Below are 24,930 nucleotides of genomic sequence, written 5' to 3'. Positions count from 1 at the left end.
AAATTGATTCGGCCTGATTGCATTCATACATTAATGGGACGAGATGCGAGTTATTGCACGCATTAGGTTCATATCTAAACCTTGTGAGCTGCTTGTTACCTGCATTGACTGCTTCATAACGCCATGAAACGTCATAAGTTACCAAATTAGAGCTGTGTTGGCAAGTCTGTGTGCCGCACATATAGTGCTCCCCATGAGAAAGAGATGCATTTCAAAAGGATTTGATGTGAGCATTTTACTAAGCCAACTGTGCAATGCTCAAGTACACAGGGCAACACATTCAGATACAATATACATTTATAATGTTTGCTAACACTATACAGTAAGGTTAGTTGATGTATTTACATAATAAAACAATGAACAATACATTTATTACGGAATATATTCATCTGGTATTTCTCATTAGTTCCTGGGACGTTTAACAAGTATGAATTTGGATTTTAATAATGCGCAGTGGTGTGAAGTAACAAATTACAAATACACAAATGACTAATTGAGTATTTTTTTCTCAGAAATGTACCAAGTAGTCTTAAAAATGTGTACTTTTGCTTTCCCTTGAGTACATTTTTAGTGCTATATTGGTATTTTACTCCACTACTTTCCTTCAAACTTAGAAAAATCAGTCCTGCGATTCCTGTGCAATTAAATTGCGCATAGAAGGTAAATTGCATCATACTGAACTACCTTAAGACATGCAGCAAACTGTTTGGAAGCATTAAAAGGGGTCCAAGAAGATCTTGGGCAATGACCAAGAGACTGATTTGATGTCACTGAAGAGAAAATGGTGGATGTTTACTGTATGATGACCGAAATGGCCTTAAACAATAACTAAATGCACTTCAGAATGTTTTGGTTTTAATGTGCGTTTAAGTGAACGGTAAGCTTTTTACAGTGTAACGATCCCTACTCTTGAACACTTTTAAAAGGTCTACCTTATACCTCGAGTAGTATTTACAACAGATACTTTAACTCTACATTTTTGGGCAAGTAATGGTACTTTTACATGAGTATGATTTTTCAGTACTCTTTCCACCACTGATAATGCTTTAGTGAATATTGAATTATGAACAATAAGTGCTGTGAGTATTGTTTATTATTAGTTCATGTTCTTAAATTCATGAACTAATGAAAGCTTATTGTAAAGTATGTCCTGTTTTTGTTGTAGTTTTGTGGTATTTACATTTTCTTCTGAGATTTAGTTCATCGAATATCTTTTTCATTGACATTTCACCTGCCATATTGGATTTTTATATCTTTATTTTGTTGCAGTGTGTTCAGGGATGTTATCCACCATTAATACTTGTGATGCTGTCTTGAAATTAGTCTAAACTGAGGTATATTTAGAATGCTGCATGATTGTCACCTTTGGGAACAGTCTTCACATTAAAAGGCTGCATCCACTAGCAGTCCCATGGGTTTTGGAGAACAGCTATTTTCTCAAACATTTGCAACTTTCAGGTGGTGTTGAGGCTTAATTTAGTAGAGCAAGTTTTGACATGCCTCTTTCTCTCTGTAGCACTTCTCATCCCCCCCTTTGTTCTTTCCCAGCCCCTCGGAACTGTGTCATTAACAAAGATGAACTGCAGGATGGATTACGGGTCCTCATCCCTATGGATGACAAGCTCCTGTATGCCGGCCACGTCAGCACAGTTCACTCGCCTGACATGTAAGAGACCTCCTGCCTCCTGTTTTCATTCTCTTTATACCCTCTGCTGTGTCTTCCATATTGTTTGCCAAATTAATAGTTGCCTTAGTGTGCAAGATCTGGGTTTCTGTAAAATAATATATATATAAATTTTCTAAATGTAGTGAAAATAGGTTTGCATAAACTGCATACAGAATTAACGTGGTGTATAAATTGGTATCTTGGTATATAACAGTGGTCTCAAACTCAATTCCTGGAGGGCCACAATTGCAGATTTGAGCTCCAACCGCCTCCAACTCACACCTGCTTAATAGTCTCTACAAGTCTTGAACACCTTGATTATTTGGATCAGCTGTGTTTGATTAGGGTTGGAGCAAAACTGTGCAGAGCTGTGGCCCTCCAGGAACTGAGTTTGAGACACATGGTATATAAGAAATCAGCTAAACCAATCAGTTACAAGATGAATCACACTTGTATGAAAATCATAAATTGTATGTATTTCAATATTTAAGTATTTTGGCACATGGCGAACCTGACTTAGTTGGATAATCTGTGGTGCTTCATTGGAGTAGGTGGAGCTAAAGATCTCTCTTAGACAGAGGTCTCAAACTGTCGGCCCGCACGCCATTTGCGCCTGTAAATACTTTTTGTAACTATTTAAAGGTCATTTGATTTTAATCAGTTTTATACCGTCTGTATTTTGTTGTACAAACACATCTTCATGTTAGTGGTGTAAATCTGATAACTTTGCTAATATTAGATTTAAATGGTCTCAATAATAGATTCTCCTCATATGCATATTAAGTTTTGTATAAAAATGTGCATTTGTAATATTTTACTGCTGGCTAAATTGTGTGTGCGCATGTGTGCATGTATGTATGTATGTGTATATATATATATATATATATATATATATATATATATATATATATATATATATATACACTTTCCCCCTCTTTGTTGTAGTTTTACAAAAAAAAAAAAAAGATATTCAGAAGAACAATTGCCAGTAGTCACTAAAGTTATGTTTTCATAGCAATTTAAGCTTCCTTTTCAATATGTAACAAGAAACAATAAGATAGAGCTATGATACTCTGAAGAAGAACGTCTGAGTGCATTAATAAATCAGGTTTAAGTGCTAGAATGTTAAAATGGCCCTCCTATGAATTGTCAGTCACTGATATGCCCCCCGGATAATTGAATTAGATTTAGATCACTAAATCTAATCTTAGATCACTGATAATTGAATTTAGGGATGCACCGATATGGAATTTTTGGTCGATATTGACAACCGATAGCTCTTAAGATTTGGAAACAGATAACCGATATTTTAGCTGATAAATATAAATATTTCAAAACAATATTTTTTATAGAGTGAACAACTGATTTTATTTTTAAAAACTTTCTAAAAGTTTGAACTGATCTTAAGAATTGAATAGCTTACTCAAAGCAAAAAAATTAAAAACGCAAGATGATTATATAGAAAGGTAGTTCCGTACAATTACATAATCTACCAACTTAAAGATATCGTTCTAATTTTCATATCAGAACGATAACATAATCGTTATATCAGCTGTGTTTGATTATCAAAGTTATATCAAATCAGCCGATATCAATGTTATTTTTTTCTATCCCTGTGCAGATAATGAATGGTTTTTACTTCTGGAAACTTACTGTCACTGTAGTCTTTTCTTAGTGCTTATTTAAAAACTAGCTATTTAAATTACTTAACTTTATAGCTTCTTAAATTTATGATGTTTGATGAATTAAAGAACAAAAATAGAGTTGTTTTAGAGTAAGAAAACGCATCGTAAAGACTCCAAAATCCTATTTTGTTGAAAAACATTTCTAGGAAGAGAGAATTGTCTAGTTTGTTTTTAAGTGCTTTAAATCAAACGTAGTGTGTTGACTTATTTTAGAGCTGGTTACTTTGGTCCAAGGCTTCAAACCAAGGCCACGAAAAAGTTGGCAGTCATTCCAGCGCTCTATTTAGCTTTAGCTCCCTGGCCACTTACACATTCTTTTTACCGAACTGCTTGCCTGAGCCACTTACTGTTACGGGGCTGAAATATTTGCCAAGTTTTTCCCATTGTAAGGTTCAGTTCAGAGTTCTCCATGGAAAAATTTGGAAGTGCAACGTTCTGTTTGGTCAGGAAACAGAAGGGGTGTGAAGTGTCTTGAGGGCGGCGATGACAGAAATGGGCAGTTTTGTTTTGTTTGGACTTTGTATGCTTTCTGCGGTCTCCCATGGCCTATTATCCACTTGGATGAACAAGTTTTAGTCTATTGAGGGGCGAGAGAGTTCCTCTCAAAGTCATCCCTATAAAGGATAATCTCATTTGGTGAAAAATGTCAAACTGGTGCAGCATCTGGTCCGGGGATCTTTAATGAGAGGGGCTCTGTAGTGTTTCTGCCCTCTGTGAAATGTGTTTTCCTCCATTTTAGTTTCATTAGAGCAAGTGTTTAGCATGCAGCACAGAAACACGTCTTCCTCTTATCAGTGCGGGAGCGAGGAGCAGCCATCATTCAAACCCCCATCACAATCCTTCTCCCAAATTCCAGCGGTCTGTGAGCCAGAGGTCAGGCAACGAGCTGAAAATCTGGACACTACTATGTGTGTACTAGAAACAGTTTTCTCCCTAATGTAAGGGAGCAGAACGGTGGTGCTTTATCTGTTCATTTGCAGCACATAATGAGATATGTTTGTCATGTTTTGGCAGTGAAATATCTCTCCTCTATTGCTCGCTGTGCATGTGTCTCTTGTACTAAAAATAGCCCGTTCCAGCCAGGCAAAGGGAAGGTGCCTTTGTGCAGGACTGTTACACCATAGCTCTTCAACGTGGGTAGTTCAGTGTGACAGTGAAAGCTGGTTGTGAAAGCATTTAATATGACGAGAGCAGGCGCTAGTGCAGAGGGCTTGACTTCAACAGATCGCTTGTTGTCCACCCTGCCCCTCAGGAAATGTAATTTTGTGTCTGCTTGTGCTTCACAACACCTAAAATGCATTCAAAGATTGAAAATGCACACTCGGGCACTCAGATGTTTATATGCTGCCACCGTCGCCACTGCTGTTTATAAGCCTCGCCTGTCTTCATTAACAGAGGCCGTTGTGGAGAGCCCAGGCTTCTGCAGGCATGAACATACTTGCAGTCCATGAGAGCAGACTGCTTAATTGTGCAGTCAATAACTCACACAGCCGGTGTTGAATTGGAACTGAAATCTGGGGTAAGGAAAAGTGTCTGTTCTCAGCCTGAGCCTCAGCTTTCATGAAGCCTGGTGTGTTCTGCTCAGAAAAGTCCTTTGGCAAAGGCATTGTCACACTTTCCGACGTGAAGACCATGCTAATGGCACAGGCCCATTATTTATTGGTAATGGCAAACTAATTGAAGCTTTCGCTCCATCCTTCACTGGCTCGCCATTTTTCTCTGTTGTATCTTTAATTATGTTTAAGAGATTCTGTGTAGAGAGGGGGAAAAATAGATTTTTCACAGCTAAAATTCCTCCTCCCTGTTTCAACACTAATCAAAGATTTCTGAATGTCATCATGTCATCTCTGTAAGAAATGTAATACGGCAAATTGCATTTGTGCCTCAATGCGTAACTACTTTCTCTTCTCTATTGATATGTAAATAACCATCTTTAAAGTCTCAGATTTGTGCTCTTCTATTGAAAGTTTTAGGTTTTTATTTATATTAAGTGATGTTTGGTTTAGTGTGTGGATCAAGTACAGTTTGAAGATATATAAAACAAAATCAAACCAGGTGACCAGGACCAAGTGACCAGGTGACCAGGACCTCAGCCTTTAGATGCCACGGACCATTTAGTGAACGTCTGATGTATATAGCACATTAAATTGTAAATGCTTTAGGAGTTTTTATTTTTATCTTCTAACTGGATAAAGGATTCTACAGGATTTCTGGGAGAAATGTTTTGCATTCTGAAAACAAAGCCATCTTCATGGAAAAAAGTATCATTTTTAACTAAAAATGGGATTTTCAAGAGTGTGTATAGCTTACAGTAATGGTTCCCAAACTTTTAACTCATGGCCCTCTAAACCAAACGTGTATGTTTCTGTGGCCCATTACCATTTTTAAATGAACCCTCTATTTGTGGCTGGTTGGTAACTTATACTCAGAAGCAAGTCTCTTAACTGAATAAACTGCTGATGATTTGATTAAACATAAAATGTACATAACAAGCCACCAAGCTCAGAGAGACTCGGTTTAAGGCTGACATGGTTTAAGGAAACCTGAAAATTTTCTGCAATATTTAGGTTTTGCTCTACTTCCACAGAACATCTGTGTTAGATTTAAGCAAATACAAATTTGTGGATTGTAGTTATATAGCGACGTCTGAATTGTTCCACCACAAAATAGACATATCCACATAGAAACAAGCACCACTGTGCAGCGATTCCATCTCTTGCTCCTTCCTGAGGGACAGGGCCTTAAAATGTGTCCTTGTTCTATGAGTTAGATAAAGTTTATTTGCCTTTTAATAATTTTTTTCCTCACAGATAATTTTAAGAACTCTGCACAAACATAAGCATCTTAATGCTTACACCAGCATTAGCAAATATTGTCCTAGTTGCATTGGGTTTTGCAAGTGCAGTTCTCTAGGTCAAACAAGCAGTCAAAACTGGCAGAGAACTGGAGCACTGAACCCGTTGACGGCCATATTCATCCATTCATTAATTTTCCTTCGGCTTAGTTTCTATTTCAGAGGTCGCCACAGCGGAATGAACCGCCAACTATTCCAGCATATGGTTTATGCAACGGATGCCCTTCCAGCCATAACCCAGTACTGGGAAACACCCATAAAATTAATTTAAAAAAATAAAAGAGCCAAATTAGTTCATTTAATTCACCTATAGCGCATGTGTTTGGACAGGGGGAAATGCAGGAGTAAACCCACACAAACACAGGGAGAACATGCAAACTCCACACAGACATGTCAACTGGTCCAGCCGGGACTCGAACTAGCAACCTTCTTGCTTTGCTAACCACCGTGCCACCCTGACAGCCATATATTCTTATTTATTTCTCGTTATTGATTATCAAATTATGACTAGACATTTTACATGTATAAATAACAATGTTATTTCTAGTAATAACAACTGTCCGCCCCCTTGCGATATGGTAACAGCCCACTAGGGGGCCACGGCTCACAGGTTGAAAACCACTGTTAGTTTACAGCATAGAATCTTTAAAAAGCATTCAAGAATTTGGACATCAGTGTTGCATTTTTAGGCACTGGATATGAAAATTTGTCTATTAATATATTATTAAGTATTGTATATTATTAAGTAAATATATTTAGGAAAAAAAACTATTTCTATGTTTAAAATAAGTTTCCCAAAGGACATTTTATTACAATTACAAATGACTTCACAATGACCTTTAGTACCAAATACGTTCCCCTCCACTTATCAACAAAAACATTTTAGGATGACCCTTCCCATGTCCCAAGCCCACATCAGGCGATCCATCCACATGACAGATATTTAACCCTGCTCGTCCGGTCAATCTTCCTCACCCCCCCTCTCCCCCACCCCTCCCCGAGGCAGCTGGTGTGAATTTATCCCTGGCTTTGCAGACAGAACCAATCAGCTTTGGCCAGCAGAGTCCTCCCCCTCAGGCCAGATCCAGGAGGAAGGCTGTCCCACATCACCTCCCAGGTCCATGTCACAGTAATAAGGCTGCCACTCAGTGATGGACACCTCTGAAGCCTGGCTCTAAGTCCATGCTTGAACTGCAGGCACCCTCATGAATCCAAATGAAAAAGGCCAAACATCCAACTGTCAGTACTTTTTTTAAAAGCAGAAGCCCAATGTTGGACGTCACACATGTAGCCGCGTGTACGCCCATGCTGATTTATAAGGCCCATGCTAATAATAGAGAGTGACCTGCACTTTAAAAAGCTGGTCATTGTTATTCTTCTGTTTTTCCAACAAGCGATAAATCTCTGAAAGCTTCCTTTTTATTTTACGTCGTCAGTGCATGTGCTAATTATTCTTGAGCTGAATGTAGGCGTTTTTTTTTTCTCCCCGAGGTGAAACACTGCCATCTTCCAGAAATAATATTCCAATAATATTCCAGATCTGGAAGAGAGAAGCCTGTGTTTGGATTGTGCTCTGCCTACACACTGACTTAGCCTGGTCTGCCTCTCTTTATTCCTTTTTTTTCCATTTGCGTCAGAGACGATTTTGGCTCTCACATGTGATATGTCAAGAAACTGACTTCTCTTGCCTTTCCCCCACTGCTCTGACTTCTTGACAGTAAAGACAATAAAAGTGCCACAAAAGGATAAATTTATAGAGTAAAGAATTCTTTTTAAAAAAGGCCAAGCCCCTCCAAATTTCGTCCCTGAGGTTGAGCTTGAATAAGAAGGGGAGTGTGGTTGGAGGCAAAGCCAGTCCCTTTGGGCATTGTGAATAAAAGCCGGTTCAAAGCTCAGTATGTTTCTCAATAGAACCTTGTCTTCGTGCTCTTGGGCTGCTGAGACTTTCAGTTTTGCCCCTTTGCCCCCCCTGCATCTCCCCCTACAGCCTACTACTATGTATTTTTAGACTATCCATTATGTTCTGGGCACAGATAGCTTCCATCTATCTGCTTCCAGCCTATGCAACATGGCAAGTATTATTTACTAGTGAATGCTTATAGCAAACAACAGTGGTCTATTGAAGGTTTTATTGCATTGCTATTAGTTAATCTTAGCCAAAAACAGCAACAAATGCAACAACTCCTCAGACTGTTATTGTGGTTAATGCCTTTAAAATTTGCAATAAATAAAACAAATCTGTTTCTACATGCATATTGCAAGTGATTCATCCATGTATTTAGTTATTACCTAATGTTTTCAATAAAAATACTATAAGTTGATTTCACGGTGTTATCTTTCAGTGACGTACTGCATGCCAGACTGTTCATTTAGTCCTTTAAAACCTCTTTCCTACAATCAATTGCAAGCTTGCATTTTGATCCGCCTCCAGTTACAAGCAGTGGACTAAAACAAATCCACACCCTAGACCAGGGGTGTCCAAGCTCGTTCCTGGAAGGCTGGCGTCCTGCATATTTTAGTTCCAACCCCAAATAAACACATCTGAACCAGCTAAACAAGCTCATTCTAGGTTTACTAGAAACTTCCAGGCAGGCATGTTGTAGGAAGTTGGAGCTAAACCTTGCAGGACACTGGCCCTCCAGGACCGAGTTTGAACATCCCTGCCCTAGACTATTTGTGTGTGTATATTCAAAGTTGCTCTATAATAAATATTGGTCCTATAATGCAGTAATTTAATGCAGGATTATGTTTAAATAATGCAGGCTGTGTTAGAGAACAATCATTTTCACCATACAATTTCCAAAGAATATGTCTTAGATTCATTCTCAAGTCACACCTCGGAAGTAAAATGAGTTACAAAACATGATGTTCAGGATTTTGATCTCATGACTCTGTCCTGTCTTACAGATATAGCGTTGTGGTGGAGGGCGAAAGGGGGAACAGGCCACACATCTACTGCCTGGAACAGCTGCTACAGGAGGCGGTCAGTATGCCACGCTGCCCTACACTGAGCACTGACCCACATACACGTTACGGCTCACCACAACAGGCCTGTGTGTTTTTCTCCGGGCACACTCCACGGTTTCCTCTCTCCGCTAGGAGGCCTGGGGCATGCTGTAATATAGAAGCTGTTTAGCACCTTCCCCTGCTATTAAGCTAAGGGCATGTTTTGCTCCAGTACCTCTGTCTGTTGGTTTAGGCACACACGCTTTTGTGGCTACTGCCTTTCCTTCCTAATGTACCGTTGTAAGCAGACCACTGCCAAGATGGATTGTATACACAAAATATACATTTCCTCAACTGAAAATGATTCATTAGTTATTCAGCTTAGAAGAACAATGACTGCTCAGTGTGTGAATGCACAAAGGTGTTGATTTAATAATCCTCTGTGATCCACCCTGCCTCTGTCCTACAGATTATTGATGTGAAACCGCCCTCCGTCAGATACCTTCCCCAGGGGACCCGGATTGCAGCCTACTGGAGCCAGCAGTACCGTTGCCTCTACCCTGGCACGGTCGTCAGAGGTACGGTTTTGCTGTTCCACTTAATCGAGCACCTTTCACTGGCTATTACGGACTATTAACCAATGCGTTTTACTGCTCGAATGGAAAAATATGCACAATTGTCCACTGTCCTCTGTACTGAGGCGCAGTATGAAAACCTTTCAGGGTTGTTTCATTTCCTTTAATCTAAATCTTTTAGCCAAGCCCATAAGCGCTGCCAGATAAACCGAGCTGGGGAATGAGGGATGGTGTGGTTAGCTACATGCAGAGCGCTGCTCTATTATTATTTATTTTCCCTCCTGCTGAGGAAGGAGGGAGCTGGAGACTTGTCAAGAAACTCTTAAAGGGAGGTCTCTGCTACTGGCGCTGTCAGCCAATGAGAATGAAAAGGCCCAGTATGAATCGCTGCTGCCGCTTCTACACCACTGAGAAATATGCGGTCACTCTTTTTGCACAGCAGTATTTGCTGTTTCACTCAGTGGAAATGTAAATTGAGGTGATGCGTGTTCTTTTGCATCAGTCGTCAACCCTGTTACTTGTCCACAGGGAGCCCGGACATGGAAGACGTGGACGACTTGATTACAGTGGAGTTTGATGATGGAGACACCGGACGAATCCCGCTCTCTCATATTCGATTGCTGCCAGCAGACTACAAGATTCAGTGTGAGTATTCAACGAAGCAGGGGGTACAAGCCGAGGCTCAAAAGAGTGCATGAAACGCTACCTGAATGCCCAAGTTATGTAAACAAGCCCATATGCACTCTGTTTGATTTGGAGTGCATGTGGCCAATGATTTTTGTTTGGTTTTGCTCTTGAAGCTTGATGATGGATTCAGTAAAAGATGTTTATCCACTAGTTGCCAGGGGGTTGCATGTGATTGAGGGTGAGACTGAGAGGTTTGAAGGTTTGTGTGTAATATTTAAGAGCACTGGGTAAATATTAATGAGTGTGTGTGTATATGTGTTGGACTGTGAAAATGTTTATGTATGAACATTTTCAAAATATTTGAAGCAGAGAAGCACTTGGAGATGTGCCAGCATTTTAGTATTTACTGTATTTGTATTAGTGTAGGGTCTTGTACTGGTTTTCTAAACTGGATTTATCTGAACAGGTGCGGAACCATCCCCTGCCCTCCTTGTGGCCAGCACCAAAAGGCGAGGAAGGAAGTGCAGTAAGGATGTACCTGATGGCAAAGAGACACCACCTAAAATCACGGATGAGTCTGCTCCAAAAAGCAAGGGAAGGGGAAGAAAACCCAAACCCAAGCATGGTAATTTCCAAACGCTGACATTTTGGCTAGTACAGACGAGGCATATTTTTCTAAAAGTGGTTATTGCTTAGGTTCAGATTAAACATTAAGCAGTCATAAGTAGTGTTTCAGAAATGAGAAATGCAGTGATCTTACAAAAGTGGACTGGATTGGTGGTTTCAAAGATAGTAAATCACTTTTTTGTGCTTGGAAAGAACTTACTGTCAGAACAGGAACAGCTTTTAGCCTCCCAGCATTTTTATAGCGGTAAGTGTGTTTTTGGTCTGGCATATTAAAACCTTCCCTCCTGTGCTGCTTTCCAGAGCCTGAAGCTGCTCCAAAAGAGCATGAAAAGCCTGACACACCAACCCCGACGCTAGTCCCAGAGAGGCCCCTGTCCAACCAGAAAAGCAGCCCACGGCCAGGTAGAAAAATTAAGCAAGTCGGCACAGCCAGTGCCTCCATCCCCGTATCTAATGAAAACCAGAAGAAAACCACAGGAATCAAGCCTCCAGCCAAAGTGCGTTCCCAGCCCCAGTCTGTCTACTCTCAGCCACTCTATGGAAAAGTTTTGTCTGTGGATCTCTATAATGAGCCCTCCACTTCTCTGGCCTCGTTTATATCCAACAATGAGACTGCAAGTCCCACGGGGAAAGGAAAGACAGTCAAACGCTTGCGAAAGCCTGAGGAGGAGGCATCTGGATTTGCTGTGAAAACGCAACGCAAGCAACCTCAGACTGAGATCCTCATCAAGTTGGACCATGAGGGAGTCATGTCACCCAAAACCAAGAAGACCAAAGCCCTGATGATGATGGAGGGCCAGAACCACACCAAAAGAGAGAATAAGTCTGTGATGGGTGTCAGCTACACTACTATATCTACTACTGAGAAAACGCTGAAAGCTAAAAGCAAGCCAGTTGAGGCAGAGCCTCCTACAGCAGAAAGCGTGTCCACCTATAGTGTTCGTAAGCTTGGGAGCAGCAGCGAGGGTTTAATGAAGGTCAGCAATTCAGACGAGAAGGAAAAGAAGGATCTGGAGTGCTCCAGCAGCAGTAGCAGCAGCAGCTCCGAGTCGGATGGTGAAGAGGAGGAAAGGGCCACGCAGGAGAAGCCCAAACAAGACTCTGCCAGCTCTATCAGCTCACGGGCATCAAGTCCCACCTCTTCCAGCTCATCTACAAGCAGTTCTTCATCTGGTTCCCACTCCTCCTCCTCCTCCTCCTCATCCTCCACCACCAGCGATGAAGAATCCTCCTGTAGCTCAGACGAAGAGCCGGTCGCTGATTCTCAACCATCCCCTGCCACAGAGCATGCAGCATCTCCAGAGGAGGAAGATGCAAAGGCAAAAACGGGGTCTGCTTCTAACATCCATAAGCTCCAGAAACAGTCATCTACAACGCAGCAACGGCACCAGCAGCAGAAGCCCCAGAGACAGCAGAAGGTTAAACAGGGTGTCGGTCTTCCCAAAAGACGAGAGGGAATCCATCTTCCAACTACAAAGGAGCTGGCAAAAAGACAGAGACTACCATCTGTCGAGAACAGGCCCAAGATCTCTGCTTTCCTTCCTGCCAGACAACTGTGGAAGTGGTTTGGAAAGCCTACTCAGGTAAGTTCATGGATTCAAGTTATTGTGTTTCCGACAGTTATCCTAGTGTCTTATCCACAGCTAGTGTTTTTCAGCCAATGATGAACTTCCAGTGAAAGGTTTATGTGACTATTTTCAATTTCATAAGGTTACTTTTACAGCATCAATGTTGTAATCTCGTTTACAGTTTAAATGCAGACACCGTCATTAGCAACAGGCTAGCACAGAAATTCCAAAATTAATTTCCATATTTTAAAGATGTGGCATGGAAAAATAGAATTTAATGCAGTGCTTTTCTGATCTGATACCCACTTTATATCGTATCTCAAGGCAAATACGCCCATAGTCATGCTGGTTTGAATTCCAAAGTGTTAAGGCACATTGTTGACAGATTTCTATTTTGAGGCTAAAATAACCCCCTATAACTTGGTCTAAAGTCAATGACACCGTTATTTTTATTTCTTTTAGAATATAAGGAGCATTAGAGATATGCATCAATAGGTGTGTCCACAACGCACATACACATTGCTTATTAAACAGCGATGTGCAGCAGCACACAAACATCTTTAAAAATGAAAATAATAAAGAATTGGAATGTGACAGATTATTAATGGATAGTCATTGTATGCCTATTTGCAGTAGTGATGGATTGACATTGACTTACAAAGTCCACCAGTGTGTGAGCACAACTTGCTTTTAAAGGGAATAAGAAAAGAGACTCTGGTTGGTTTAAAGCACGTTACGGCAAAAAAACACTCACATCTCATTTAAAGAATAAGGACAACACTTTTAGTTTATGCATCTTTGCATTCCAACCATTTTCCACATCCTTAAGAAAAGTGGATTCAAACACATCATAAGTGCACCTGCGCTATGTGCTTTAAACCATGTGCATAGATTGTTAAAAGGATTGTTAAAAATAGAGCCCAAAACGTGTTATCTCCTTCATCAACACTGGGTTCGGTTGCTGTGTCTTCAGTAGCTTGCTGTTGTCCAGTCTCAATATTTTTTAATTATTATGAAACAGCATGGCTAGACCAGTGGGCAAACTATTTAATCCAAAAAATACAAATCTGTCAGCTAAGCATCAATATCCTTTTATCTCATGTCAACGAATTCTCAACTTTATTAATTGCATAATTGTTCAGGAATCACACCATGTGAAATCATAATGCATAAATATATTTTTTCAATTAATGAAATGATTAATGCTTAATTTAGTCTTGTTGTGTTTGCGACTGTTACTTTGTTTATTGATTGATTGATTAAAAATATAAATAAAGACCTGGTAAAAAAAAAACAGTGACCTTCTTATAACAAAAGACACAACCATTTGCTTTTTCCTCAACCTCTGACAGAGACGGGGAATGAAAGGGAAGGCGAAAAAGCTTTTCTACAAAGCCATAATGCGTGGGAAGGAAATGATCCGTATTGGAGACTGTGCTGTATTCCTGTCTGCTGGCCGACCCAACCTCCCCTTCATTGGACACATCCAGAGCATGTGGGAGTCCTGGGGAAACAACATGGTGGTCCGTGTAAAATGGTTCTATCATCCTGAGGAAACCAACCCTGGAAAGAAACTTCATGACAAAAAGGTTACTTTCATCTCCCTTTGCTAAACAAGAATAATGGTTTGCGGGCATTTCAACGTGACGTTATAGCTGGAATTGCACTTGAATTTGTCCCAGTCTTTCCTCTCTATCTGGGTTTGTAACTAATCGAATTTTGTTTGCAGAACTGGGATCAAATGTCCGGCCAAAGTCTTCCCGCTGTTCTGCAAGCTTCAAACCAGAGGAAAGACTTCATGGAGGTAAGAAAACCAATCCAGTGAATGGTTTGATCACATTGGCCACGGTGGAAACAGACTGATAGATCTCTCTGCTTTCTCTTTCCAGCGGGCCCTGTACCAGTCCTCTCACATTGATGAGAACGACGTTCAAACCATTTCCCATAAATGTCTGGTGGTCAGCCTTGAGCAATATGAACAAATGATCAAAACGAAGAAGTATCAGGACAGCGAAGACCTCTACTACCTGGCTGGCACCTACGAGCCCACCACTGGAATGATCTTTAACACTGATGGGGTTCCTGTAATCTGCTGAGGATCATCAAATGACACTTGCGGAACGAAACGAATGAGATACAAGGGCTTGACAAACGTGTTGGCTACACCAAATGTCCAACTGTAGAAAGCATCCAGCAGAGACACAAGCATCATTGAGATTAGAGTCTACTTCAACAGATGTCATTTCTGCGCTTCATTTCAAACATGAAGTTGGTACAGTAGATTTGTGCTAGCACAGATTCAAAGTCTAGTCTGTTATTGCTGCACCTTGTTTCACATCAGTGACGTGATTGTGGATGATGTTCGGAAATCTACAGTCAAATGTTTTAAAGAAAGTGAAAACCTGACATAAACGTCTGAAAGGTCAACTCCGTTTGTCTCAGTAATCACCAGTGCGGCTGAAATGGAGGTGACACCACTTCTGCAGGACTTGTTCTCCGGGTGAAAAGGCCTGCTTGGAAGCAGCTTTCTTGGCTGTGGGACCAACAACGGAAAGAGTAATTAAAGCTGGCAGGCCATGTCACACTTCTGCCCAGAGAGCCGTCTCCACCACGCACTCTGCTGTCCAGTTACTACTGGTAAAACCCTGCCAGAACTTCAAGGGCAGGTTAATGAAATCGGACGGGTAAAATGATACCAGACGTGAAGCTGCAGCCCATGTGAGAAGCACTTAAAAGAAGGGACAGACCTGTGGTCTGCGAGCCTGCAAGGACTGTTTATTAATAGGAAAGTGTGAGTCACTTTTCCACTGAGCGGCCTAGAAGATCTATCAGAATATTTATATATGATCCTCGGCAAGAAGGTTTCTTTTTATGAGTCAAGGGCTCTACTGAGATGGAGACCGACGCAGATGACGCCCGTTTGTAAATACATGCATACAAGCTATATATATATATGATATGAACAAATATTTTATTTTGGTGTACCATAGATTTATGTGACAGTAATTTTTTTAAAGCAGCAAAAGATGAAAAAAAAAGCTTTAATAAACTGTGAATAAAGTTTAAATGTTAACAGATATCAGGAACTAGTTTTAGAGTACAGGTCTTGTTAGTTGTTACTGGAATCTCAGATGCCCACTACATTGACGACGTAATGTAATCTTGATATCAAAACTACTATTACAGGACAGACGGTTTGTGGGATTTGACAGTGTTCGAAGCCAGTTGTCCCATAATGCAGTTTTACAACAGAAAGCACTTAAATTCTGCCCATGGTCTTACATGGGACAGACTTCCCTTGACAATCCCCTTTGCAGGTGGACGTGAAAATCGTTATAGTTCTCTCATTGCTTCTCAGGGTCAGTGAGAGATGGAGAACGAGAGTTTAAAAGCACCATATAATCAAGCGGCGCTTGCTTATCATGTCTATTTTACTTGCTTTCCCTTTTTCTTGAATTATCCCCCACTGAAAGCAATTACATCTCATGCATGAAAGCACTTTCTTCACGTAAACAAACAAGCAACAGCCCAGGTGACGTTATCTGTTAGCCCTGAAAGTTGAAAGCAGAGTTGTTTTCTGCCTTTCTCGCATCTACGTTTTTTTTTCTTCTCTATCTCGCCTTTTTGCTCTCCGTTATTCCAAGCCGTTTTCTGGTTTGTTCTTAATAGCCTTAACCTTGCCTCCCTAAAAGCTGCCGCGTACCGGCAGAATCAAAGCCTGAATGTTGTCTTTGAAAATAGTTCCTACTGATTGATATTGTGCTGCGGAGAAAGTGCCATCCGTCATCAGAGGCTGTTAGGACCAGGCTATGTATTCGCTGCTTCTCTAATCAAGACCAGTCAAATGTATTTGATTTATGGCTTCCTCGCATGGATGAAGAGATTAGTGAACACCTTATTTGCTTAATTGTAATTACGGTTCTTATTTGTGCCTCATTTTTACGGTTCATAGAGGGAGATATGAATGTTGTTTTTCTTTCTTTTTAAGATTGAACACGTGCGGATCAAGCACGTGTCCTGTTTGATGCTGGAAGGAACAGTTTTGTTGAACAATCTGTATATCGTTTGTTTTTTTAATCTTGAAACAAATACGACTCGTTGATCTGTACTTATCTTTTTTTACTTGTTACCAAGATATTTAGAAAGCATAAGAGGTTAGAGGCTACTTTTTTCCAGCAGGAGCCCTGCCAAACCTTTTTTTTTAAACTGTAATTCGTTCTACCTCCCACCTTGGTTTAACGTTTCATGTTTTGTCTTTGTTTTGTAACACTTGTTAAAGAAATCTCACTGCATGTGGGCTTTTAAAATATTGCCTGTTTTTAAATTAGTTTGCCATGATGTCTCTGTGAATGATGCTGATTTGATTCTTTGTATCATTGATTAATTTTTCCCGTTATTGAGGGAGGACGGTGAGATCAAGAAGGGTATGGACACTAGACACTTACAATCTTTTGGATTGGAAAATATTTGGCCTACTCAGTATTTCGGAAATTTCTTTATATTACAGAAATGTTGACACTATTACGGTTTAAAATATATATAAATATATATATTTTTTGTCATGTATGTTTCATATTACATTGCCCAGTCTCTCTTAAAGAGATATTATCTTGTTGATATTCAATAGGTTGTATTTCTTAACATGTTTTATCATTGTGTATGTGTGCTCTAGAGGCTTAAAACAGATATTCAGCCTATTTCCGGACTGTTTTTTTTCTTCTTCTCCAAATCACCTAATTTGGTCGATGATTTTACACATACCCAAAGCTAATTCAAATGCCAAATGATCTTTGAATGCACAGTGAATCTGAAGCAACATTAAGCAAGCTCGTTTTTGCATTTGACACAGTCTTTTTAAATGCAGATCTGTGTTGAATTGATATCTTTGCCTGTTTAGCGAGTTGTACAATTTAAGTGCCCCTCAATACAAAACGTTTACACAGAGCTTGAGTCAAACTGTAAAGCACTTTTTAGAGTATTTTTGTCTGCATGTATTAGAAATCGCATATATATATGCTTCTAGGAATAATATTAGAGCAATCAAAAGTATATTTTGCTTATTGTGATGTAGTGTAACGTGAATAGAGGTCGGAGTCCATCCCTGTATGGGACAGTGGCCTCTGCTGGTAGCAGCAATATGGGATAAACCTGCTACTCGTCCAGGGTCCGTTTGAGTGTATCTTTTATGATGTATAAGGTTTAACTGGCGTATTAGAAAACAGTGTATAGCCGAGTAGACGCGTAATAGACTTCACTGTTTGCATGATTCTGTTTTTTTTTTCCTTTCTTAATGACATTCCCCCTCTCGGAACAATCGTCCTCCATGCTTAATGTGCAATACTGCTGAATTTGGATTTTGTGAGGTAGCTGCTAGTGAGGGAAGGAACGTGTTCATGAATGTGGGAGATGAGAGAAAGAGAGTGTGGACTGGAGGCTGGTCCTTCACTGGTCTTCATCTGCTGTTCCTTCAGCATTGGTATGGTCCTGTTACAAAATAAAACTAATAATAATAATAATGAAATCTAAAAAGCTATAGTTTTGAAGTTATTGTTTGAAATTTTAAAGCATCAAGGTTTTGTAAATGATCCTTTATGAGAGGGGGAGATGAGTATGGATATACTTTGTACACATTTAATCTTGTATAAAAAAATCGAAACAAAATGATGAAATACATTTTTTTAGAAAACTGAAACCATTATTAAAGATTGCTGTTGACTTGTGTGTATTGGAACTTAATGGAATTGGATTTGTTTCTTTGTTTTGCTTGTTTTTTTACTGATGCAACCAGCATTATCAGTGTTTTTCAATTCTTTTAGTATCAGTATTTTCTAGTTCATCAATAAATGTCATGAAATGGAACCGAGTTTGTCGCAGTCATTTATCGATGGCCTGTTTAAGTAAATAAGGGGGGACACGTTACTACCTATCCTGCATGAAATTGGTTGTTTGAAATTGTGATGAATTCAAGGAATGAAACACATGATGCTGAACGTAATCTTTACATACAGTTAAAGTCAGAATTATTAGCCCCTCTGAATTATTAGCCACCCCCCCTCCCTCCCCATTAATTTTTTTCCCCAATTTGTGTTTAACAGAGAAAAGATTTTTTTTTTCAATATGACAGTACAGAATATTGTACTACATATTTTCAAGACACTTCTGAACAGCTTAAAGTGACATTTAGACTGAAGACTTACTTAGGTTAACTAGGCAGCTTAGGGTAATTAGGCAAGTTATTGTATAATGATGGTTTGTTCTGTAGACTATCGCAAAAAATAGCTTAAAGGGGCTAAAAATGTTGTCCTTAAAATGGTTTATGAACAATTTAAAGCTGCTTTTATTCTAGCTGAAATAAAACAAATAAGACTTTCTCCAGAAGAAAAAATATTATCAGAAATACTGTGGAAATTCCTGAATCTGTTAAACATTATCTGGGAAATATTTAAAAAAGAAAAAACGGGGGTGAATAATTCTGACTTCAACTGTATATAATGTTTCCCATCAGACCCTAATAAATGAAACTTGCTTTCATTACTATAATGAACTTTGAACCAGTTCTCTGTTTAACAGGCTCCTCAGCAAAGGTCACAATCTAGTGATTTGCTTCTTTCTGCAGATTAAGGTTTGGTCACTGCAGGCCTTTCAGTCCAAATGTGTGTGAGATACAGTGATCTACACTGTTCAGTTCTGAACTGAAGATCAATTCTAGCTGCAGTGTTGAACTGATTGGCCATTGAAATTCCCCCCAGTTTACTGTCCTCTTGTGTTTTTGTTTTTCCTTTCAATTTTTTTAAAATCACAGATTTGCAATGATCAGATTCTCTTGCCATAGCTCTGGCCATTCTGCTGTCGAATGGTTTCTGTCACTTTGGAAAGGATCACCATATTGTGAACTCTGTGAAAACTGGAAATTCTGGCTGCCACTTACATAGATTTTCTCAAATAATATGGAAATTACAACCAGGTGTTCAGTAACACCAGTTCTCAAACTGTGATCTGCGTCTTTTTTTTTTTTTCAAATGTCTTTCTTGAGTTTTTTACCATTTTCTTCAGAATATATGTAACTCATGGCATGCTTAAACTGCTCCTTTACGGTTGTTAGGATCAAATAGTACTAAGGATAGGGAAAAAACAGCATTCTCAGTGCCTCGCTACACTACTGCCGCTTAAACTTCCATTTACTACTACAGAAAAAAATCGGGGGAAAATATTACAATAGTTTTAATAACTCATCTATCGATTTATTTTATCTTTGCCATGATGACAGTAAATAATATTTGACTAGATATTTTTCAAGACACTTCTATACAGCTTAAAGTGACATTTAAAGGCTTAACTAGGTTAATTAGGTTAACTAGGCAGGTTAGGGTAATTAGGCAAGTTATTGTATAATGATGGTTTGTTCTGTAGACTATCGGGAAAAAAATAGCTTAAAGGAACTAAAAATTTTGACCTTAAATGACACTGCTCGAACATGGAGAATAAGCTGAATAATATATTTTCATTTTTTTTAGATTAGCGCAAACTTAATTTTCAAGTTTTGCACCACGTTGTATAAATAGTAAATCCATTTGTGCCACTTTGTGGACTCATTGGTGTGCCAGTCTAGAAAAGAGGTCTGTTAAAGCGCATTTTTGTTGCGTTGCTATTTTGAAGAACCGAAATAGACTGCGCCATTGTTAGTTATGCGCCTGTGCAGGTCTAAACGCTTACACATTGCTTAATACACACAGGATGTACAGGAATACACAAATATCTTTACAAAAGAAAAATAATAAAGGGATTAAAATGTTACAAAAATGATTATTTTCTACATATAAAAACCACTGCCTTCATGTCAGGGGGCTTTTTCAGTTTATTCATGACAATTTGCATTAGTATAATATTATTATTAGTAGTATTATTTATTATATGTATAGTTATATTCGTTTTAATAAAAACAAGTTTTGATTTGTCCACCTGTCAGGTTTTGGAGAAATCTGCATCACCATATGTGGCATAAGAATAGGACGTGTGTTTGGATATTACTCAGTTGTTTGACCACGCTTCAATATTATTGTTCATTTATTTGTTTGCTGGAAATTAGACCTGAATTTAGAAATAGTTTTGAAACAAATCTTTGTGCTTAACAAAATAAATTAAATGTTTAGGCTTATCGATGTCTTCAGTTGAGTGCGTACAACACAGTTTTCTTATCCACAAAAGTAATAAAGTATGGTAAAAGTAAAATAAAGAGAAAGAAGCCAACTGGAGGAGGCTCGTTCTTTATCCTCGTGCTGCAGACGGTCTGTTTAACTGTTTTCTCGCAAGTGAAGCATTCAGTTATTCCACCTACAAAATCCGCCATGTACATAGCAAATGCAACTGACTCTGGAATGGGAGGTGAGACTCTGATTGGTTTAACGCACGTTATGCACAAAACAAAAAAAAAAGTTTTATAAATAAGCTTATGTTAAATAAGCTCAACCCTGTTAGACCATGCGCCATGGCGCAGAGCATATTTTTTTTGGTCATTAAATAGCAAAAGTGGATTCAGACACGCCCTTAATGCTTATGTGCATGCATGCACTTTGCATGTGCCTAGATCTTTAAAATAGAGCCCTGCAACTGTATTACTTCAGATCAGTGGATCCGATATCTTTTTTTGTAGAACCAATATTACGACCAGATGAGCTTTTTACTGCTCTTTTCATTTACTATGAATGTGTTTTTTAAGAGGCCTGTAAGAATGAGCAATCTTCCAACATACTGAAATTTCAGTCACTTGATGACGAGCTTCATCTTCCAACATGTCAGGTACTGACATCCACATTGAGGAAAAATTAATGTTGTCTGCTGTGAAAATATTGTGGTACTCTATTGAATGAGTGTTATTTGTGTTATGGTAGTCCTTGAGCCATTTAACCGGCAATGGAATGTTTTCCCCCCCTTCCTTTAAAAAAATCCCATTTCTAAAAGAGCGTTTTTCAGCATGCGTGATGATTCATTGCTCACACTGCGCCATTCACAGTGGTGCAATAGATTCAAAAGGTCACCAGGGTGTTTTGTTAGGCAAGAGGTGGTTTCGGAGTCTCCCTCGTGAGCAATCACATTCATCAGGATACCATTTTAAAGCTTCCTGGAACAATTTACAATTTATAGCAGCTGTTGTTGCACTGAGATGATTTCGCTAATGCTAGTGAAACAACTTTAGCAAATTCGCCAACAAACTAAACTTGCTTTGAGGAGGGGGGGGAAATGGGATTCCTGACCAATTAAAGTTACCAAGGGAATCGTGTTTGCAGTGTTGACCATTCATAAATAATTTCTTCAACTGGAAATGAACCGCCTCTCTGCCAAAACAGGAAAACATGTTTGTGTATACGCACATCTTTAGTCTACCAGAGCGAAATGGAGCTAAAGTGCTCTCTTTGGAGGAAACTTTTATTATTAGTGGGCTGGTTTGACTGATCTCGCTGTATGAAAGCATCTGAGCTGCTGCTAAATAAGGAAGAGATTGCATTTTAAGTGCTTGTGAAATCTGAAAGAAAGCTTACATTGTTTTGTCACAAATCATGCTGAATTCCAACCCCTTTGGCTTGTTTCTTTATCCATCAAAAAGCACAACGTCTCAATTTTCATTAACGCTGCAGATGAGATTTGAAAATGCACGTCTTTGCTTTTGCTTGTAGTGGCATAAAATTAGCATAATGCAATCTAATGGAAGTGCTCCTTAAATTTTATTACTGACAAAATGGATCTTGCATATTGAGGCGTACATCATGAATTCTCATATTTCTTTAATGTTCTACATACAAAAAAAGTATGTTTGATATTTTTAGTCAACGTTATGCCATGTGTTATTTCCAAAGAGAATAAATCTGGATCAAAACATTAGTTTGACAATCTAATGAAAGAAATCTAAAACCTCAATGACAATACTGCTACGAAAGAAAATTTTGATTAAACAGACCCTATTTTGCATTATAAAAGGTCATATTTTGGGGGTCTCCAACAACAGGCTAATATGCATGCAAGGTCAAAAAACACATTCATTGTCTTATAATATGCGTTTTTTTACCTAATTATCCCAACGACTCCCATATGAATCGTTCAGCAATTCATTTGTTCCCAAACCCCTCCTTTGCGTGAGGCTAATCTGTGGTGATTGGTCCGATAACTCAGTCTGTTGTGATTGGTCGGCTGGGTTCAGCGCAAGACAGAGAGAAACGCCCAACATGGCGATGAAGTAGCAAAGTATGTGAGAGCCCATTGCAGAAATGCAATAAAGCAATGCAGTTAAACACCAGCATTTTACTCTACTCTTAACCCTAACCCCAAGTAATAACAGCGACACACATTCAGTATTAATCCACACAGTGGCAAAAATGTAACTCTTTTGAAAATTGACCATGCTGCAAGTGTGAGGAACAGCTGATGGTGGCCACAGCAAAGACAAACGGCAGAGGATCGCGAGTTTAGAAACTCATTTAAATCGCTAAAAGAAGAAGCACACGTCATGGTTTAAACGTGGTTTTGGACCCAATATGTGAATAGCCCCATAAAGATTTAACCTGAGAGATGCATTACAAGCACTGATCTATAATGGATACGTGATTACAAGCCACATTACAACACACAATTGAAAAACATATTTTGCAAACTACACAAAATGCGGCAACAATTTTAATTACACCTACATGTTATGATTCGGAGGACAAGAAACTGGTCCATATGAACTGTAACAGTTACTGACAAAGTCCCTGTCAAAGTCTAACAAAGTCCCATACGTAATAGTCTCTGCTGCTCCTTCCTTTAATAGCAAACGGCCGGCGAATCCCACGTTGCAGTGTAGGTTATTGTATCAATCATCAGAAAAATGACAGGAACAAACACAGCTCACTGTTCGCGAAACTCTGTTATTGTTTTGAAAATGAACTTTACCTCTTTATTCCTCACAGACGAATCTTCATCTGTCAGTAATCATCATCTTTGCAATATAATCAGTCCCATGATCCCCCGCGCTCGGCTAATGTCTGAAGGGAAAGGCGCGTTCACGTTTTACCGAATCCGTTACTACATATTTGGTGATGTACCATAATACTGTTTTATTCTGAGGTGTTGCAAATAGGATTAGGCTCTACAATAAGGCCAAATCCCAATTATATTTTTGTACCCCTACCCCTTCTCCTTCAAAGGGCTTCAAAATTTACCCCTAAGTAATGGGACACCATTACAGCACCTGCACACATCATCATATGTCACCGCGATCTCTTGCTTCATATGAGATCAGATGATCACGATTGCTGAAGTTATTCCAGTTGCTTTATTTTTTGGTATTTATCTTCAGGAAATCACTGAAGGCATATATTATGTTATCACAATGATCTAAAGCCTGGTTTATACTTCTGCGTCAGGTGATTGGTGTGACCCACGACGCATGCAACGCACATAGCTGTGCATTCATACTTCTGCGCATTCACTATTTCAAATTCGCTCATTTTTAGGCGGGAACCGGCGGATGTGCAACAACTCTAATCATAAGGTAAATACAACAGTCTCCATCAGGAGCTCCTTCACGGGACTCCACACTTGTAAACACTCCCTGCATCACGCTCACGCAGCTCTCACCTCCTCCCACACTCGTCAGCACTACCAAGCCGACCAATCACAGAGCTTGCACTACGTGTACACGTTACATTTTTTGAGAGGTGCGCGTCAACGTCGCCGACGGCCACGGCGAGGGCTATGCTTCCACGCGTAGGCTGCGCCATAGTATACGCATGCGCTTGACGCAGAAGTACAAATCAGCCTTAATGTGGCAATAAGATCGTAACTATACTGCGCATTTACACAGTGGCCATTTTCATCAATGTAAACACGCAAAAAACAACATTAACATTATAGCAGACACTGTATAAAGCTCATTCTCGGCCACTAGACTTGTCTGACAGGGTATTCGAGTGTCATAATGTTGTGGGACTGCTATACAGGAGTTATGATTAGGAATTATAGATCGAGAAAATTAACGGTTTTTATTTTAGCGTTTTTTTTAAGCATGACAGTAAAACATGAACGCGGTTATGAATATATTAAAACATATGCTTGTTTGTTGTAAAAATTCGTAATAATGGCAAAAAATACTAATTTGTGGATCTCCTTACTTCCAGGTGCAGCTATACTGCCGTTGTGGCTGGTGTATTCTGGGATATTTTCTTACCCCTTGGTTTCGAGTGTGGTCCTGTAAAATCTCCATTCGAATGGCTATCTACCCCATCCCCTTAGCCCTACGTTTCAAGCTAAAGAGAATTGGGACACCCCTCCCCTTCACATGAACGCACAAAGTGAGGGGAAGAGGGCTAAGGGGTAGAATTGGGATTGGGCCTAAATGACATCTAACAGT

At 39.4% G+C, this 24,930-nt stretch overlaps 1 protein-coding gene across 4 annotated transcripts in view; it reads left to right on the top strand.

Moving 5' to 3' along the window:
* tnrc18 (trinucleotide repeat containing 18) overlaps positions 1-18,407 on the top strand; it is an 81,128-nt gene extending 62,721 nt beyond the window's left edge. For all 4 annotated transcript variants that reach the window (XM_056453975.1, XM_056453977.1, XM_056453976.1 and 1 more), the window contains exons 22-30: positions 1,549-1,666; positions 9,113-9,188; positions 9,621-9,729; positions 10,255-10,371; positions 10,820-10,978; positions 11,281-12,563; positions 13,901-14,137; positions 14,278-14,352; positions 14,438-18,407. In XM_056453975.1, coding sequence (XP_056309950.1) covers positions 1,549-1,666; positions 9,113-9,188; positions 9,621-9,729; positions 10,255-10,371; positions 10,820-10,978; positions 11,281-12,563; positions 13,901-14,137; positions 14,278-14,352; positions 14,438-14,644 — 2,381 coding nt within the window. In that variant the 3' untranslated portion in view covers positions 14,645-18,407. The remainder of the gene's footprint in view (positions 1-1,548; positions 1,667-9,112; positions 9,189-9,620; positions 9,730-10,254; positions 10,372-10,819; positions 10,979-11,280; positions 12,564-13,900; positions 14,138-14,277; positions 14,353-14,437) is intronic.
* Positions 18,408-24,930: the final 6,523 nt, after the last annotated feature.

The sequence above is a fragment of the Danio aesculapii genome, chromosome 3 (genome assembly GCF_903798145.1).
Source record: "Danio aesculapii chromosome 3, fDanAes4.1, whole genome shotgun sequence".
NCBI lineage: Eukaryota > Metazoa > Chordata > Actinopteri > Cypriniformes > Danionidae > Danio > Danio aesculapii.
Note: the sequence above shows the minus strand (reverse complement) of the source record. Positions and strands in the feature narration are given on the sequence as shown.